The 18882-nt window shown below is 31.3% G+C and overlaps 3 protein-coding genes across 4 annotated transcripts; 2 read left to right on the top strand and 1 right to left on the bottom strand.

Annotated features, from left to right (window-relative positions):
* Nucleotides 1-5829: 5829 nt before the first annotated feature.
* LOC106764533 lies at nt 5830-7045 on the top strand. Of its 2 annotated transcripts, XM_022781711.1 has the most exons (3): nt 5830-6309; nt 6439-6700; nt 6783-7045. In XM_022781711.1, the coding sequence occupies exons 1-3, from the start codon at nt 6243-6245 to the stop codon at nt 6787-6789; spliced, it is 336 nt and encodes a 111-aa protein (XP_022637432.1). In that variant the 5' UTR covers nt 5830-6242; the 3' UTR covers nt 6790-7045. The 2 variants fall into 2 exon arrangements, with proteins under 2 accessions (XP_022637432.1, XP_014504291.1); XM_014648805.2 differs by having other exon boundaries at nt 6439-7045.
* Nucleotides 7046-8694: 1649 nt separating this feature from the next.
* On the bottom strand, nt 8695-12780 carry LOC106763063 (ribosomal RNA small subunit methyltransferase H). The gene is made up of 5 exons (XM_014647231.2): nt 12291-12780; nt 11442-11666; nt 10466-10534; nt 9566-9758; nt 8695-9348 (listed from the first exon to the last, which is right to left on the bottom strand). Exons 1-5 carry the CDS (start codon nt 12639-12641, stop codon nt 8936-8938), a joined length of 1251 nt encoding a protein of 416 aa, XP_014502717.1. The 5' UTR covers nt 12642-12780; the 3' UTR covers nt 8695-8935.
* A 3674-nt stretch (nt 12781-16454) lies between these two features.
* Nucleotides 16455-17787, top strand: LOC106764434 (guanine nucleotide-binding protein subunit gamma 2). The gene is made up of 4 exons (XM_014648720.2): nt 16455-16809; nt 16931-16983; nt 17075-17119; nt 17561-17787. Exons 1-4 carry the CDS (start codon nt 16603-16605, stop codon nt 17640-17642), a joined length of 387 nt encoding a protein of 128 aa, XP_014504206.1. The 5' UTR covers nt 16455-16602; the 3' UTR covers nt 17643-17787.
* The last annotated feature ends 1095 nt before the right edge of the window (nt 17788-18882 follow it).

The raw sequence follows: 18882 nt of genomic DNA, 5'->3' as shown, positions 1-18882 counted from the left end.
TTATCCCGTAGTTCTAAAAACCATGCAAATGGAGTCTTAGAAATAACACACCTCTGCTCCTCACTCAAAATTGCTTTCAAGCTAGCAACAAACTTTGTTTTCATAGAATGACGAACATATAACTGCAAAAATAAAAAAATTATATTATACTTTTTTTCATAACAAATAACCAACATAAATCCAAACACACATAACCTAACCAAAAATCACAACCCCCAAAACCAAAATGACCACCAACAAATACCATAACCCATAACCTAAATAACAATACGCAACAAGGATAATGTTCATACCTTATTCGAAGAGTCAATGTCACATGACGAAGCCATGGCATAAAAAAGGTAATAACTTCCACGAAATACACACCCAACGACCACCCAACCGTAATGTCGAACTCAAAAGTCAAACCCAGCCACGAAGGAAATCCCTCAAAGTCCACAAAGATTTCTCACCACTTCGCCACCTTCAACAAAATTAACACAGTTAATACAACACCTTCAAACGACAACGAAAAGCTCGAATGGAGGGACATAGCGCTTCAAAGAAAAAACAAAACCTAAAATGGAGAGATAGACAAAGCTTCCAAGTAAAGACTGCGAGAACGAAAAGCTAAAATGCACAGAGAGAGCGCTTCAAACCAAAAACCAAAACCTAAAATGGACAGAAACACAACGCTTCCAGGTACAAAGATTGCTCAAAACGACCCAGGGCAGTTTCGGAATAACAAAAACTCCCCTTTTTTAAATCAGTTTTCAAATTAAAAAAATTAAATTAAATGGGCCAATTCAACGCTGACACGTGGCGTTGTTAAAACGTTGTCAAAAAAGCGTTGTCAACACATCGCTACCCAACGTGAAATGTATAGAGAATGGGTGATGGATTCGTGGTTTTTACCTTGTGAGATATAATATTATATAATTGTTATTAATGGTATGCAATTGTTTTGTTTTGTTTTACATATGCCAATGCTGCATTTGTTGATATTGTGGAAGGGTAGATTATATGGAATATTGAACGCATGTAGATAGGTTACTTGGAACCTAACAGGTGGTGGACTCTGGTGGGTCCACTTTGGGATTTTACATTTGTGTTTTGTCAGGAGGTATGAGAATTACTAAAAGGAGGGGTATGGAAAGCAAAATGTTGACCTAAACTTGGTTTAAGTTTGACTTGAATATTGGTAGAAATTATTGGATTTGTTCTCTTTACTGATCATCTTCTATCTATACTTCTTTGAATCGGGTTTGGACCTTTCCTCTTGCGAGAGGGTAGAAAGGTGGATCTCTTCGTCTGGAATAGGCGGTGGAAGAAATGAGTTTCTTCATCATGAACGGGTGGTAGAAGGGACTAAGGAATTAGGTGTCACTTTTCCTCTTCCAGGAGGGTAGAAAAGTGAATCTCTTCGTCTATGAGAGGCGGTGGAAGAGACGAGTCTCTTCGTCCTAGAGGGGCGGTAAAAGAGACTGGAAATTCGAGTGTTGACCTATCCTCTTGCGAGAGGGTAGAAAGGGATGAATGTCTCGCCCGTAGGGTTCCGACTCATGTTGAGTTTGATGTCATGATGGACATCTTGGAGAAAGGGAGACAAGTCCGAAGCTGCGGAGAAGGACCACTCAAATGGTTTTGATTGGTAAAATGGAATATTCATGGAAGTATATGAGATGAAAAAGGTCATAAGAGAATTTTGGTACAGGCATGGGTTGCCTTTTGCTTGGCAGGAGAGGTAGAGCTAACATAAATGGTACATATTCCGGTAAGGGAAGGAATTATGAGGGATATTGATGGTTGTTTTAGTCTCATAGCGTATTTGGTGACTTTTTGAATGAGATAGCATTGTGTTGATGACTTAACAAATGAGATGTAAATGTTATATCAATTGTTTTGATGTTTATTTTGTTAGCTCACCCTTGCATTTTCTTGTGGTTGTGTTTCCACTTGCGATGATCGTATGAATCAGGTTGTTATACGGGAGCAGATGATGATACAGGTAGTCTGGTGGATGCTTAATGCGGCGAGGATCATGAGAGACTAGGAGATTTTATTTCATTGGGAATTTTTGAATACGGATTATGCTTATAAGAATGTTTAACAGATTATAGTTTCAATTTGTTGTTATGAATTCAATAATGGATATTTTAAAGTGTTGAATTAATTATTTTCATTTTATCTTAATGATTTAATTTCAATTATACAATGAAAATGTTTTACTCGGAACGTCCAAAAATGGGATGTTACAACAAGAATTTTAAAGCATACAAAAAATATGGTTAAATTTTCAAAAATTCACAAAATGAAAAAAAAAATGCAATTGTAAGAGATTTTTAAAACAACATGCTTGAAACAAAAATTTTCTCAAATTTTGTTTTCAAAAAAAAAATTAAAATATTTTTAAAAAAATATTAAAAGTTAAACAATGTCCTTTGGGTTATATAAAAAAAATTGAGATTATTTTACAAATATATCTACCACTTGGAACACCAATATGCTTAATTTTACATTTATTTGAGGTATGACCTTTTTTCATACAATAAAAGCATGATATATAGTTTGTGTTCCTATAAGTTGTTCCTTTTTCTACCCATGTTCTACGGATTCTATTATTATGTTTATTTTTAATTTTAGGAACATAATTATTTTTAACAACCTTATTTTTATTATTTTTACTGCATTATCATAAGATTGTGTTGTTTTGTAGTTTCTTAAAATTTTCACAAGAAAAACACATTCATCACTACTAATATATTTACCTTTTTCAAAAAATAAAACTTTATTTTTCAGATCTTTATTTTTTTCAAAAATATTTTCAAAATTTAATTTTAAATTTTTATTTTCTTCAGGAACATTTTCAAAATTTAATTTTAAATTTTCATTTTCTTCAGAAATATTTTCAAAATTTAATTTTAAATTTTTAAAATCCTTTTTCATTTGTTATGAGCTTTATCTAATTTTTCTGATTCTACTATTAAAGCAGCATACATTTCATGCAATTCACTTTCACTATATTGACTATAATTATCAGAATCGCTACATGTACTTGGCTTCCAATGTCGTCGTCTGCCACTAAACATATGTTTTCCTCTTCGTCAGATTCGCTCAAATCAGAAATTGTTTCATTATCATCGTCTCATGCGATGTAGACATTCTTTTTCTTGAAGTTTTTCTTTTCCTTTATTTCTTCATTCTTCTTTTGATTTGGGCAGTCCATTTTTAAGTGTCCCCTTTCTCCGTAACCATAACATTTATAGTGTGAGGAAGATCCTTGATTTTCTTTCTTTTCGAATTTTAATCTTCCTTTGTCTTTTGATTTCATGAACCTGTTGAGCCTTTTTATCAGGAGTCTCAAATTTTCTTCATCTTTTGAGTCTTCATCTTCCATTTTGTTCTTGCTCCTTTCTACCTCAAATTTTAAGGTTAGACTCTTTTTCTTGGTTTTGGCTTTTGCTTCTTCTTCATCAAGTCTTATAAGATCAAGCTCATGCTCCCTTAACTTTCCGAATAGTGCCGCCATAGTCATTGTATTGAGATTTTGTGACTCAGAAATAGTAGTCACTTTCGGTTGCCACGACCTGTCTAGAGATTTCAAAATTTTTATGTTCAGCTCATCATTTTCAAATGACTTACCTAGTCCAATGAGGTGATTGACAATGTTGGTGTAGAGTTTCTGAATATCTGAGATTGTTTCTCCTTGCTTCATCCTGAACATTTCGTATTCTTGGTTCAAGGTATTCTTTCTCGCCCTCTTCTTGTCATTTGTACCATCGTGGGTTACTATCAACACTTCCCACATTTTTTGAGCAGTCTTACAAAGAAAGATCATGTAAAACTCGTCAACAGTTAAAGCAGATGCAATTATGTTTCAGGATTTCACATCATTTTGAAATCTTTTCTTTTCTTCATCAGTCCACTAAGTACGGGGCTTTGGTTCCTGCGATTTGTTAGTAGGAATAGACGGACCAGAAGCAATAACATCTCAAATTTCACAATAAATAGACTCAATAAAAATTTGCATTCTAACCTTCCAGAATGCATAGTTTTCACGTGGGAATAAAGGTGGTTTATTGATAGAAGCACCCTCTGTAAAAGTTTGATATGATCTTGCCATTTGAATAACTATCAAATTGAGCTCTGATACCAATTGTCAGAGCAGCTGCTGCGAAATAGTTAGCGTGGAATAACAAACCAAGAGGGTTTTTAATACAAACGTGTGCTTTTTAATTTCTACTCAATTTATCTTACTATGCAAATAATAAATATAAATAAAAGAGTAAGGTTGAGAGAAATTTGCACAGATGATTTTTATACTGATTCGGATCTTACCAATCCTACGTCCAGTTGCTTATCTTAAACCAAATCACAGAACAATTACAAACTATATTCCAACTACTACAAATCTAAGTCCTAAACATTTATACTACAATTATTACAAAAGCTTTTAATAACAAAAATAAGTCTTCAAAGGATCTTCATGAATCTTGATATATCTTGACTTGATTTAAACATCAACAAAACTTCATCTTCATCATTTTGCTAACATAAATAACTTGTTGTCGTAATGTCTAGTGAGAATCTTTACTTAGTTTTTCTTAATGAACATCATACCATATTTTCAAAAATATAATTGGAGCTTATCATTTTAGTTGTGAAGATGAATTGAATTCGAAATAATGATTGATGAAGTTGTGATTGATGATGTCGCCAAAGACATAAATTGGAAAAAAATAAAAGAAGTAGAAGATTTTACCGATGATTTTTATCCCATAATAATTACTAATAGAATTTATCAGTAATTTTTTTATCATCAATAATTTCAATTTATTGACTAATTTTAAATATTATTAACAAATTTTAATTGTTGATAATATCAATTTTTTTATAACGAGATATTCTCGGTTATATAAGAATTTTATCTCTTATACTTTTTTATTCAATTAAGTAATAATACATTGAAAGTTGTTTTCTTTCTTCCACTTTTTCTATCTCAACAAATATTAATGATTATAATAAAAAAGCTAATTTTAATAATTATGCAAAAATATTATAAAATTAATGGAAACTGACAAAAAGAAAAAAAAATAAAATAAAATAATGAACAAATAATTAGGAACCAATTTAATTGGTAATAAATTAGTGATTGGTCTATATCAATGCAGTCAACAAATTGAACACCCAAAAAAATTAGGTTTTCCTGGAAAAAAGAAAATGTGTTAAAACAACACGAGATCCTATTTTATAAGGCAGATCCAATTTGACAGCTAAATAACACAAAATAAAAGTTTCTCTAAGTCAACAAAAGTGATTAAAAAAAATAAATTTCATACCAATCAAAGTGTCCTGATTCAAGGAAAGCCGATAAATTGAAACTGAGGAAAGTTCACAAAATTTCTTATTATAAATAAAAAAAATGTATTAAAAAATTGTGCAAATTAAATTTTCATAAATAGAAAAAAAAATTAAAAAAGTTATTTCCACACGAACTTAACATAAACTAGGCTAAAATTTAGCTTTTTGTATATTTTTAAAATGAAAGAAAGCACAAAGTAAAAATAATAATATCAAATGAATGTAATAAAAGATTTATGTGTATATGAAATTATATTTATGATAATGTCATTAAGTGATGGATGAGTAATATGAATGAAAGAGAGTCTACGTTTGCATGAAGAAGAGACGTAATTCTTTCAATCAATTATTAATCTTAAATTAATTTAAATAATTACCAAAAGTGTTAGATTTTTTTAATCAATAGTATTATTAAGGTTTAATATATTCGAAAGTCTATATTTATGCGGATTCTTATCAATTGGGTCCTCGTATTTTGAGAGTGTTCGATTGAGTTTCTATTTTGGTAAAATTGACTTAATAATACCCTTACTGTTAAATTCTATAAACGGTGTTAACTTTCTTACAAGCTTATATTGAATCCTTCCCTTCTCCTTTTTCCGGTGACATATCTCCCTTCAGCATCTTTCGAGTAAAGGAATCTCCTTTCTTCTTTCTGGACCAGCACACAAAGATAAAAACAAAGAAAACTACAAGAGCAACAGAAGCAGCAACAATAATAACCCAAAACAGTTTCACTGTGTTTGGAAGACTTGGAATGTGAAACTGTTTTGAGAGAGACAGTGTTTCCCACAAAAGCCGAGTTTGGAGACCTGTGGAGAGAAAGAGGGATTTGGCCAGAAAGCGAGTTGTTGGCGAGATTGATGGTAGTTAGGTGAGTAAAATTGGAGAGGAAGAGAGGAATGGTGCCGGTGAAACAATTATTGGAGAGGTCGACAACAGAGAGGTTACTCCAAACAAAGAAGTCAGGTAAGGGACTAGAGAAATTGTTGAACTGAAGGTAGAGAAAGGAAAGGTCTGAGAGGTTGGAGAGATCAGAAGGGAGAGGACCAATTATGGAGTTAGATCTGAGACTGAGTGTTTGCGCCCTTCTCGCAGGAGACCAACGACCCTCTCTACGCCTTCGCCTTCTCTTCGCAGCATTGGCCCCTCTTCGATTCAGAGGTCGACGATTTGTGCGCAGAGAGGAAGTCCAAGAGGGCGCGGCGTGGGGTGGAAAAGCGCTCGGAGGGGCTGAGGGGATTCCGGCGACGTCCACGCTCATGGAGGTGCAAGAGTTTGGTGAGATGACGGAACACGTCGATGAGGTCAATTTCGCCCTCGATGGCCTACGCAAGGGGCAACCTCTGCGGATCAGAAGGTCGAGTTTGGTTTCGCTCTTGACAATTTGTTCAACCTCTGAAATGAGTCTTTTGTCTTGCACTTGTTCTTAGTGTGTGTAGTGGCTAAAGCGTTCTGGTAGGAGACGTTGCCGGAGCCATGGAAGTCGCTTGACGTCAAGATCGAGATCGAGATTACACTTGATGCAATTTTATGGTGCCACGTCATAATTACTGCTTGGTCAGCATGCTACCATTAACTAGATTTAACGTCATTTACTAAAATTAACGGTGAAAGTTCCAATTGACTCAATTTTATTAAAAAGAGACTCAATTGAAAACTTTCAAAATACGAGGACCCAATTGATATAAACCCACATAAAAGGTTATCTCAAATATTTTTCTTTTTTACCTATTTTATCTCTTTTAAGAGTCTTTTAGCAAAAAAAAAAAGTGTGCTACTTTTGTAGAATGACACATTTTTACACTTTTATGTAACTCTTATATCTGACGAAATTTAAATATTTGCAAATCAATCCTTACATAATTAACCTAATAACACAATTTCTTAATACCTTATAATATTTTTTTCGTTCACTCTGTAAAATATAAAAGACTATCACCTATTTCCCCAACGCAATAATTATAAAAGAAAAGAAAAAACTAGTTTGGCTATTTACTCATATTTTTCTAGCTTTTCGAAATAAACATTTTCTTAAAAAGATATTACTATTTTTCAAAATTTAACATATGTGGATTAAACTCGCTTAATTAGTAAACATATTGCTATTGAGTCCCTTAACAAATGATGCAAATATAATTTGTTTTACATAATCCAAAGAGAATGATAGTAATAGATGTCAAACAAAACGATGAGTAAAATTTAATACATCCAAAAAGCATGTTGATTTAACCCTCATGTTTACAAGTTGGTAAAAAATATACTGACATATGGTAATTATTTTATTATAAACAAAATATCAATTTGATATTTATCTAAACCAGTGACTATTTTTTTTAAAACAAAATTAGAATTAAATGTTTTTTTAAATGAAAATTAGAATTAATTTTTCTTAAAATTTTTCTAATTAATTTATTTTTTTATTTTTAATATTACGTGAATTTGGTCCTTTTAATTAAATTTTATTAAATTTATTTAAGATTGTAATCGATTAACATTAAAAAAATATATGTTAAATACTATAAATAATTCAAATGTTATCATAAAATACATTTAAAACGTCAAATAAACTTAATAAAATTTAATTAAAAAATATTAGTTTTAATTTTAACTAAAAATTAAAAGATTAAAAACTTATTTAACTATTAATCAACAACTTGTTAAAAACATAATTGTGTTTTTCTTTTTTTCTAAATATTTAGTAGAGTTAATTCCTTAATTTCTCGTATTTTGTAGAAAATAGTTTTCTGAATTTTGTTATCTTGAAGTTATAAATCATCCCACTTCAACTTTGAAAGTTTTTCGTAAATTACTTTAAAATTTGAACATTTAACAATTTATCTTTTATTTTTTTTTTCATTCTTTCTATCCAATATTAACCTCAAACATGTTATAACTCTTGCTATCAAACCAAACACTTACATAAATCTCATCTTACACTTTGGATTTTTTTTTTAGATTATATAATTGTTGGAATATAAATTTTGTAGTATGAAATATACAATCCAAAATATACATTTTATTTTATATTCTAAAATTTATAATTTATAACTTAACATTTTGTATTTCCAAATACAAATTCAGAATACAAAAATTAAATTAAAAAATTATATAATCTAAAACATACTTGTATTTGAAATTATATAATTTAAAATATATTTTTACTTTATATTCTAAAATTACAATATGAAATATAAAAAATTATATGCCAGATTATATATTTCCTAATACAAAAATTTATACGAATCCAAGTTAAAATTATCGGAGTGGAGAAAGAAATGGCCCACTTTGTGCTACAATTACAACTAAGACTTCATTTATATATATATATAACAGAATTTTTTAATAAGTGGATGAATTGCAAAAATCCAAATTTTCAGATTGCAATTTGATAGATTTCTCAAGTAAAACAGGTATCAGATCATTTGCAACCGTATGAGTAAGTCGCTTTTGAACATTTTCCTCTTAAAATAGAACCATTTTCTTTTCTTTCTAAAGATGAATATGCAGGACACCAGGTTAAAGATAAGCTACCCTATGAATACAAATAGTTTTAAGGGCTCTACACCAGACAACAGTTTGTCATATTTTATGTTCAGTGCTTCTGAATAACCCTGAGCTTTGCACTTCTACTTCTGCGGTTCAATTTTTCTTCTTCTCCTGATGGTGTGATTGGTCTTTTTGTGAGAATTGTTCCATTTGATCCATGTATTACTTGCTTTATCCATGCTTCTTTTTCTTTGATTTCATCACTAGTCTTCCTCAAATCACTGTTCAGGTTCTCCCTTTCTTCCTCTTCTTCGCTCCCTTTGACTATATTAAGAAATGTCTGTTTCACAATTCTGTCTTCAAGACTGTGAAAAGATATGACAGCAAGTCTACCCTTGGGTGCAAGGCAATCAAAACAAGAATAGAGGGAATCCTCAAGTGTCTTCAGTTCATCATTAACAGCAATTCTCAGAGCTTGAAAAACCCGGGTTGCTGTCTTTATCCAACCTTGTCTTCCACCTATTACAGTATAATTGAAGTTTGAACATGGATAATTAACTAATGAAATAAAAGGTAAGAGTGAAAAATAATGCTATAATTCTCTTTGAAAGTTAGCATACATGAATATCAGGAATGGTATTGTAGAGAAGATCAGGAATGGCATGCACGACAACTAATGCTTATAAGTCAAAGAGGACACAGAACTGCAGAAAAAGAAGCCCGGAGAAGGAACTACCTTTCATTGGAGGAGTCACACGCTTGATAAGATCTAGCAAATCAGAGGTAGAGTGAAATCCACCATGTAGCCGGGTATTGACAATTTTCTTTTGCAGGGTTCGCCAATTACTTTCTTCTCCATATTCTCTTAGGATACGGCCCACTTCAGAATCTGGCCAGGAATTTAATATGTCCTCTGCTTTAAGACTTGCCTGTCATAGGCCTGTGCATCAGTTCAATAGCAAAGAAAAAGTATGTATTACTCATCAGCAAACGGTCAACTAGGCATAATTACACGAGAAACTTGTTTGCCTTGATTACCAACAACAACAAAAAGTATTAGTGTGACAAAAGAGGAAATAGGCACATCTGTCAACAAGAAGGATTAAAGAAAGCCATCAAACGGGTTTCCAGCATTGATTACACAGATAACTTGGTACTGCAGATCATATATCTAAACTTCTAGAGAAGGCAGTTTAGAAATAAATTTTAATCCTTTAAAGAAAGAGAGACACTTTAGAGAGAGAAGTGTAGAAATACAATAGTTGATTAAAACAAAACATAATGAATTTTAACAACTCCATGATTTCGTGCATATGTATTCAGCGGAACTTTGTTACAATCACTGCCATTGATTGAAAAATCACTTGGCTATAACTCCATCTTGTAACATATGCATCCCTTTCTTTATAGAAGCCAAACCGTTTAGACATAGCAACTTGGATTAAACCATCTTAACTAAGCGAAGAGACTACAAAGAAAATGGCCAGACAACATTAAACAACATATATTTGATGCCATCCCGGCAATTTTGAACCTTGCAATCATTATGTCAGCAACAACATTACATGTAATGCAATACTAAAACAAACAGCTGCCACCATATCTACTGATCCCATTCTTCAAAGATAAACTATACCTGAGGATCCATCCGCATATCAAGGGGTCCATCACTGAGCACACTGAATCCTCTTGCAGGATTGTCTACCTAAAACCAAAATACATAAGAAAAATCAACGCTAGTGCATTTGGAATAACTTATTTAAGTCTTCTTTGGAAGGATGACATAAGCACTCCTGTAAGTGCTTTAGGAGAGTTAATAAAAACAGTTTATATTTTCGTAAGTTAACTTTAGCCTATTTCAACAAAATCTCCTGGATAACTTCAAAACAATTAAACCTTATTTCCTCTTTGCTCAAAAATATAAAAATAAAAAATCATAAAATGATCAACATTTATTCTATAAAAGCTTAATTAAGTTGTTTATCGAAATGCACCCCGAAGTCTGAGATCCAAAATACTCAAGCACTTATCCCAAATACTGTCTTAGCAATTGCAATAGCGGTCAATTGTAATTTCAACAAGTGAGCTGCAATTTGAAACCACAATAGATGAAACACAAGAGTGCAGATAAATTAATGAAGTGTATGATTATCCTCTTTGGACAAACTTCTCAACAGACACTGTAGAAAATATATGAATTCAGGTTCTTCTATAAACTAAAAATTAGCGTATTCGTAAGTTACAATAACTTTTTTGGAGAAACTAAGGGTATGTTTTGGATACACTTATCCACAAACACTTACAATGAAATAAATCTCTCATGTGTTAATAAAAATAGTTTATGCATAACCTAAAACTAAGTTTTTAAAGATAATCTTAGCTTATAGAAAAACTTATTTCATCTTTCATTCCCATTTTCTTCTTCTGTAAGTGTTTTTTGGAAAAGTTTATCCAAACATATCCTAAATAAGAGAACTTATATGAATTAACTTATACATAAATGATTTTAATTTATAGGAGAAATTGTATTTCATTTTAACTTCTCGCTGTTTGACGTGCATATCAATAAGTACATCAAATATGTCCTATGCATATTTGGTTGTAGAACAAACCTGCATAGATGACATTCCCAAGTCCATTAAGATGCCATCAACACCCATGTGTGAGTCTGAGAATTCTCTAAGCACAGACTTCACGTCTCTAAAATTCCTCAAAACGGTAAAAGCTTTGACATCCCCACTTAAAACGGCATCAAGGCGAGGCTGGGCAATGTCGTGTGCAACAGAATCCACATCCATCCCCACGAAAAATTTCATCTCAGGATGACCCTTGATCACCTGTTTCATTTCATTTTATTCCATTTCTCAGCCCTTCAACAACACCCATAAACAAAATTCCACAAATTTAAAAAAGGTGAAACATTTAAGTTAGTCCCTATAACGAATTATTAGTTTACTCACTAAAACAATCCTCAATTTACTAAAAGCTTACTAAAGATGTCCCTACACATTTATATTCGTAAAACTATTACTGATTTGGTTCTTCCCACCATTACCCCTAATACATTAATTTGAAGGAACCCCTAATAGATCATTAATTTGAGTGTGCATACTTAACATGGTTTCCATCCAAATGACTCATTTCTTAATATAGGAGCAAAATTAAGAATTCCCTACAGTTGTACGGTCAAATTAAGAATACTACTACATGTATAGTTATCAATGACCAAACTAAAAATCGCTTTACATGTACAAGAACATAAACAAATTGAGAGGTCTCGCCAATCTTTGGATAAATTCTTCTAGAAACACTTTAACAGAAGAAAATCAGAAAAACAAAAGAAACAGGTTTCTTCGTGAACTAAAATCAGTTTATTTACAACTTAAAAAATCTGATTTTGGCGAAATTGATGAGAGGGGATCTCTGTAAATTGACAAATAAAGAAGAATAAAAATACTAACGGCGGTGGAGTGACCGGCAGCGCCAAGGGTGCAGTCGACGAAGGAGGTTAAGGAAGCAGCGGAGAAGACGTCCATGACTTCACCCAGCATGACCGGAATGTGCGAGAAGTTGGTGTCGGTGTCGGAGTGGTTAAGGTTGCAATGGTGAATTATAGCGTCTGGGTTGAAGTGTTTGTCGGAGCGTGTTCTGCGCTTTTCTTTGGCCAAGCCTGCTTTTGCGTTCTGCGTCTTGTGCTTTGAGGTGGTGGCGGTTGAACGAGAAAGCAGAAAGGCATTGGTGCGGTAGATGAGTTTAGGTTTGAGGGAGAGTGAAAGGAAGAGTGACGATGATACCTTCCAAAGCATCGCCATTTTTGTAATTTGGGAACACCACAAGGATCCCACTATTCACTCTTTCTCTTCACTCATTCCAGAACTTCCTTGCTTGCTTCAGACCTAAACCCCGCTTTGTGCCAAACGCTGTCTTATCGTCTTGAAAGGTTGTAACTAAAAAGTTTAATGACTATTATGGTCCCTAAGAAAGACGAGTTCGATTTAAAACCGTCCTATTTTTAAAAAAAAGTAATAATTGGTCTTATTTTATAAAAGAAATTATTCAAATTAATTTTTTTTCTTACTTTTTAAAATGTTGTTCTAATTAATTCTTTTTCTAATAGGGTCAAAAATTTAATGTTGCAGTCGTTCTTCCGGATTAAACTTGATGAGTTCTCAATGTTAAGTAATTGCATGACTTGAAAGAAAAAGAATTAATTAGGTGAGATTTTTTTTTTTTTTTACAGTAATTGAAAAGAGAGATTAAGGTTTGTTAGGAGTTAGGATGACTTCTTTCTAAGGATGTTCATCTTGTTCGAATAGATGAAGTAAATAATTTTCACCTTCGTCCCATGATGATGGTTGGAAGGGAGGTGAGTTGATTTCTATTTATTACTGTTGATATTGCTATAACCAAGTCAATAGAACTTTTTCGTGTCCTCCTCACTTGTAGGATTCTCGTGATTGATAACAATAAGTTTTTTTACCCTTTTCTTTACCTCGTTATTATGCCATTTGAATTAGTAATCAAATTAACATTGTGTACCTTTCTAGTACAATAAAAAAATTGCTATATTTAATGACATAATTCATAGTACTTCTCAAATATTTCATGAATTTTACAAATACATCCCAATAATCTAAATTGAGACATTAAGTGTACTTACCCACTTCACCTACTACTGGTCTACATAAAATCACTAAATGTAGTAATGATTTGAACATACTAAAATTGATAAATTGATTATCATCTATCTTTATCTAATTTAAAATTAACATCATAGAGATGATGATTGACTTAGTCATAATAGTCAAACTTTCTAACTTTCTTAATAAATTATTAGCAACACGAGTAAAAAACCATCACTATGTTATATAATTTTATATAATTTTTATTAGCAACACATATTATATAATTTTTATGCCATTATTTTGGTCTCTTTTGCCCATACACTTTTCTAATAACATACATTTGTTACTCAAACATACTATAAAGTCATTAATTCAAAAAGAATTTTCAAATAGTTTCAAAAGGGCTTGAGAAAGCAAAGAAAATTCCTAAATTGTCTAATTATATGATAAATAAAATTCATGAGCTTATGAAAGATTATATTCTTATAAATGGACCACAAAACCTATCAATGGATGAGTTACAATGTTGATTTGTAATTGTTGTTTTGTTTTCTTGAATTAAAGTGTTGATTATTACAAAATATTTTAATAGTTTATAATCGTTTTAATGTTCACACAAATAAAAAAGATTAATTGTATTAGGTCTACCACTGATACAAGAAGTATGAATGTCTGAAGTCATATATCTCTAATATGTACCATTTGAAGTTTAATTATAATTAGTATAAGAGGGTTCTACACTTTCAAAGTCATTTGAACCATAGAGAAAACCTCCACAAGGCTCATTCAAAAGTTTGAGTTCATTACAATTATAATTATATATAACCTACAGTGAAAATACAAGTGTTTTTGTGTGTTGGTTCATGATTTTTTTTTCGTACTAAACATATATGATTAAAAAAGAAACATAATAATAACTTTTATTAATCTTTTTTTTTAATCAAAATGTTATCAATTACATAAGTTCATATTCCTTTCTTAGTATAGATGATTTACAATATAAAAATAAATAATCTTTCAATTGTGTCTGTGACTTATTTGAATCTTTGTTCAAGTTATAAAATTACAATAAACATATATTTTTAAAATTGAATGAGAGATTGAACGAGGAAGACCTTCCATTTTCTCAATTGGTTTTTCTGTGGTTCAATTAATAATTGTTAAATTAGAAAATATTTAAGTCAGAAACATAATCTCTTTACGATTTGATTAGTTTTTGGTTTATAAAATAAAATTATTGGAACGAACAATCCTTTATTGTCGATTATGGCTTTTATGATTCGATGATTGAGTTGATATTATTTTGTTTTTTTCATTGAAAGATTAAACATAGATGGAAACAACTTGAAGCTACTTTGTATTTCTAAGAGAATAAATTCAAGAACTGAGAGAGAATGGACAAACTCTATTATTAGAATTTTATTGTTAATATAATAATTTATTTAAGGTGAATAAAGGTTAATCAAATTAGAAAAAAATAGGTTTATATTTTGTAATGATGTAGCCTTTGATGTTCGTTGTCAAGACGAAAAATGTTAGAGAAGGCGTTTTAAAATTTTTTAAAATTTTAAGATTTCTCATTATATTGTAAATTTTTCAAACCCAGATAAACATTTTTTTTAAATTAAAAAATAGTAATTTATAGTGATGCAAGTGATATTTTCAACAAAGTCTAATTATATAAAAACAATCTAAAAGATCAAAATATTAGAACGAAAGGTTCTCAGGTAGGTGGAACGAAAATAGAAAAACAATATAGTAGAAAATTTGTGTTTTTATCAACTCATGCTAACTCAAATTTAGGGAGGAATAATTATCGTTTGAATAAAAAAAGATTTTTATAGTTTTTTATTTTATTAAATTTGACATTACGGGTGTGTTTAGCACTTCAAAATAAATTATACAAAAAGTATTTGCTACTCTTTGTTCAAAAAAATTCATCAATTACATGTCAAATCTCAATCTTTACATGAAGAATGATTGAAGAAGTTTTTTAGAACAACATCTAATTATATTCAAAAGGGGAAGAAGTGATAATTTTTCAAGTTAAAAAGAAAATTTATACCTCAAACAATCACCACATGTGCCTTATAATCTTATAGAATCAAGGACCAAAGAATGCAAAGTTATGGGTGGAAATGGAAGAAGGCTATGTGAATGGACAAGTATCCACAAAATTATACAAAAAGTAATGATATCATTGTCATAATAGTCTTGCAATTAAAGTCTGAGACTAAATATATAAATATGAGTAATGATATCATGACACATTTTTACATTCATTCAACACAGAATATAAAAAATAAAATGATCATAAAATTGTAAATTTTTGTATTTTTCAAAGAAAGTAAAAAATAACTAAAAATAATGCTAAATGAATATAAAAAATTTAAATATTAAAAAATCATTTTTCTATAATTTTTGATTTTTATATTTTTACCAGAAGTCACTCAGACTGGTACAATAAAACGAGTTCATTGCAATACTATGAAAGAATCAGGTAACATGATGTCAAAACAATTAAAATTAAACTACTTTTAAGGAGACTGTCGTTTGCTGATAGTGACGTAAATTACCAAATAAAATCTCTGTTTTTAAGGGACTGTTGTTTATCCTTAGTTGTTCTTCAAGAACCCATTTTCATTTCAGTTTCAGTAATGTTAACATTTTCATAGGATCATTGTGGTATGTAATGTAACAGAAGAAAGTTGAGTGAATTGAGAAATTCCAAAAAAGTCAATTACAGAGTTGACAAAATAAATGAAAATACAACAAAATGTGTCAAGTTTTTCTCTTTCCACACATGGCATTGCTTGCAGTGCTGTCCACTGTCCCAATCTCACAATTAAAAACAACACACAAATATATATATATATATATATATATATTCTACTCATTATTTTCCCCACTAACCCACGAATCTGGTATGAACAGTATGACCACTTTTTCTCACACCAATTAAAGAAACCTAATTCTGAAAATCCAAATATGACCTGTCATCAGACCCACCCCTTTTGCATCTATCATTTGGATATTTAATCCCTTTGGTCCAAACCTCATTTTCAAGTCATCTTCCACCCTCCCTCCTTATTTGACCCAAAAAAATCCTATCTTTTTCTTTCTGTCTTTTTGAACTGGTTTGAGATATATGGCCATGGATGAACAGCAATCATCAGAGGTATTGCCATCAGAAAATGGAAGAGAATTGTCAGAGAATTACAGAGAAGAGGGAAGAGAAAAGAGCTCTCATCATCATCCTCAACCAGGAACCACCTCTTTTCCTGGTGGCTTCATTGGGAAACATAGGTTGCAAGCAGCCCTAACCCATCTCAATAACCAAATTTCCATTTTGCAGGTCAAATCAACCCTTTTTATCTCTTCCTACTTTTTCTGCATAAAGTTTTCTCATTTCATCTTAACTTGGAAGATGAACAAGAAGAACTTAATACTGAACTGTGATGATTATGATGATGCAGGAAGAATTGGAAAAGGTTGAAACATTTGGTGAATCCTCCACCGTTTGCAAGGAGTAAGCAAAACCATATATTATGTCATATTACATATCAGAAACAATACAGTGTTTTGGTTTAATCATTCACCCTCTTTCCATCCATTAACAGTTTAATTTCAAGCGTTGAATCTACACCAGATCCTCTCCTTCCATGGTAAGAACTTACTCATCACAATACCTTAAACCTTCAGCTGATGAAAATTTAAGTCTTCTTTTTATGTGACAGCAGAAGCTTGTATTATAGAATGAAGAATGTTAATAATACACTTTTTTTCTAACAGAGTTATATGATTGATTAAAACAAGTAAATTTAAGAAAGAACCACCAAAGTTTGTGAATTTTCATAAAATTGAACCAGTAATGATAAGTGTATGTAAAAGAGTGTTTTCATGTAGAATGGTACATAATTGTAATGAAGAAAACAAGAAGAAGAGCAGTTATGGTATATGGTATTCTGGTATAGGATCTTTCTTCTTTTTAAGGATCCAATGTTGCGTTGTTTGTGTATTTTAATGAAAAAAAAAGAGCATATGTTATAATATTATTAACCAATAAATGAAAGGGTATGAACTGATGAGATGTAAAACTTTTGCAGCACTAAAGGATCAGTTGATGCTGCTTGGGATCGATGGTTCGGATCTACCCACCATTTTCGAAATCACAAACGTTGGATTTAGATATTTGTTTTGTTTTCTATTTATATATTTTATTTTTTTTATATGAAATATGAACACAATTTAATATATTTTCCTGCCATTGATGAGGGAGATTGTAATGTTATTCCACACTCATGAATGAATCACATCTTCTTTAAGCTTTTAAGGCTTTGTTTCTTTTTTCTTTTCAGAAAAAGAAGAACATAATTATAAAGGTTAATGGAAATTCCTTCTTTGGTGTTTTATATGATATTTCATGCTATTTCTGTTTTTGCTTTCGAATAGTTTTGCTTCTTATTATGTCATATTTTTATTTGTTAAGCTTATATAATTTCTTGTCTGAAGTTTATGAAGTAATTTAATATAGTAATTTCTTTATTTAGTAAATTTAAATTTTTGAAGTGAAATCACTAGTGGAAAAACGCTGTTTAACGTCGGTTATTTTGGGCTTTTAACGTCAGATCCCGAACCGACGTCTATTCGAGTGACGTTAAATGAGACGTCGGACCCCATAGGTCAGACATCTACATAGATGTCGGGCTATATAGGTCAGACGTCTATATAGACGTCAGACTTATAGATCAGACATCTAAAATGTCGTCGTATTTGATACGATCTTTCTCCGCTTGAGGCTGCTCGAGTTGCTCCTAGGTCATGGTGATTCGAGTTTACAACTTTATATTTTAGTTGAAGAGAATGGATTGTATGTTCTTATTTTGTATTTGACGGTTTTGATAATGTAGTGGAGGGAATTGGAGGAGTGCAAAACGCAAGAAATCGTCGTCCAAGAACGCTGTCTAAGGACATGAGCAAAACTACACAAAAACTTAATGGAAACGCATTTTAATCGATTCAAATGAAAAATAATTCATCAAAGAGTAATGTAATCGGAGTAAAAATTAATTTTAAACAGTGCAAAAATGAGAAAACGAACCTGAAAAACGTAGCCTGTGCAGAGAAAACGCGAAGAAGATGATGAACAATGAGTGCGCGTAACTACTGTCTCGTGTTCGCAGTGTTTTAATGCAGACATTTAGACGTCGATTCCCTTTACAACAGACGTCTAAAGTGCTTTAGAAGTCGGAGTGGTGGGATCAGACGTCTAAATGGAGTCAAAAAGTGACTTTTTAAATTTCTGGATTTAGGGTTTAGACGTCGATTCCCAAAGTAACAGACGTCTAAAGTGCTTTAGAAGTCGGAGTGGCGAGATCAGACGTCTAAATGGAGTCAAAAAGTGACTTTTTAAATTTCTGGATTTAGG

This window comes from Vigna radiata, chromosome 6, assembly GCF_000741045.1.
Source record: "Vigna radiata var. radiata cultivar VC1973A chromosome 6, Vradiata_ver6, whole genome shotgun sequence".
In the NCBI taxonomy this organism is placed as follows: Eukaryota; Viridiplantae; Streptophyta; class Magnoliopsida; order Fabales; family Fabaceae; genus Vigna; species Vigna radiata.
The sequence above is the reverse complement of the archived record's forward strand: the minus strand, read 5'-3'. Positions and strand labels throughout refer to the sequence as shown.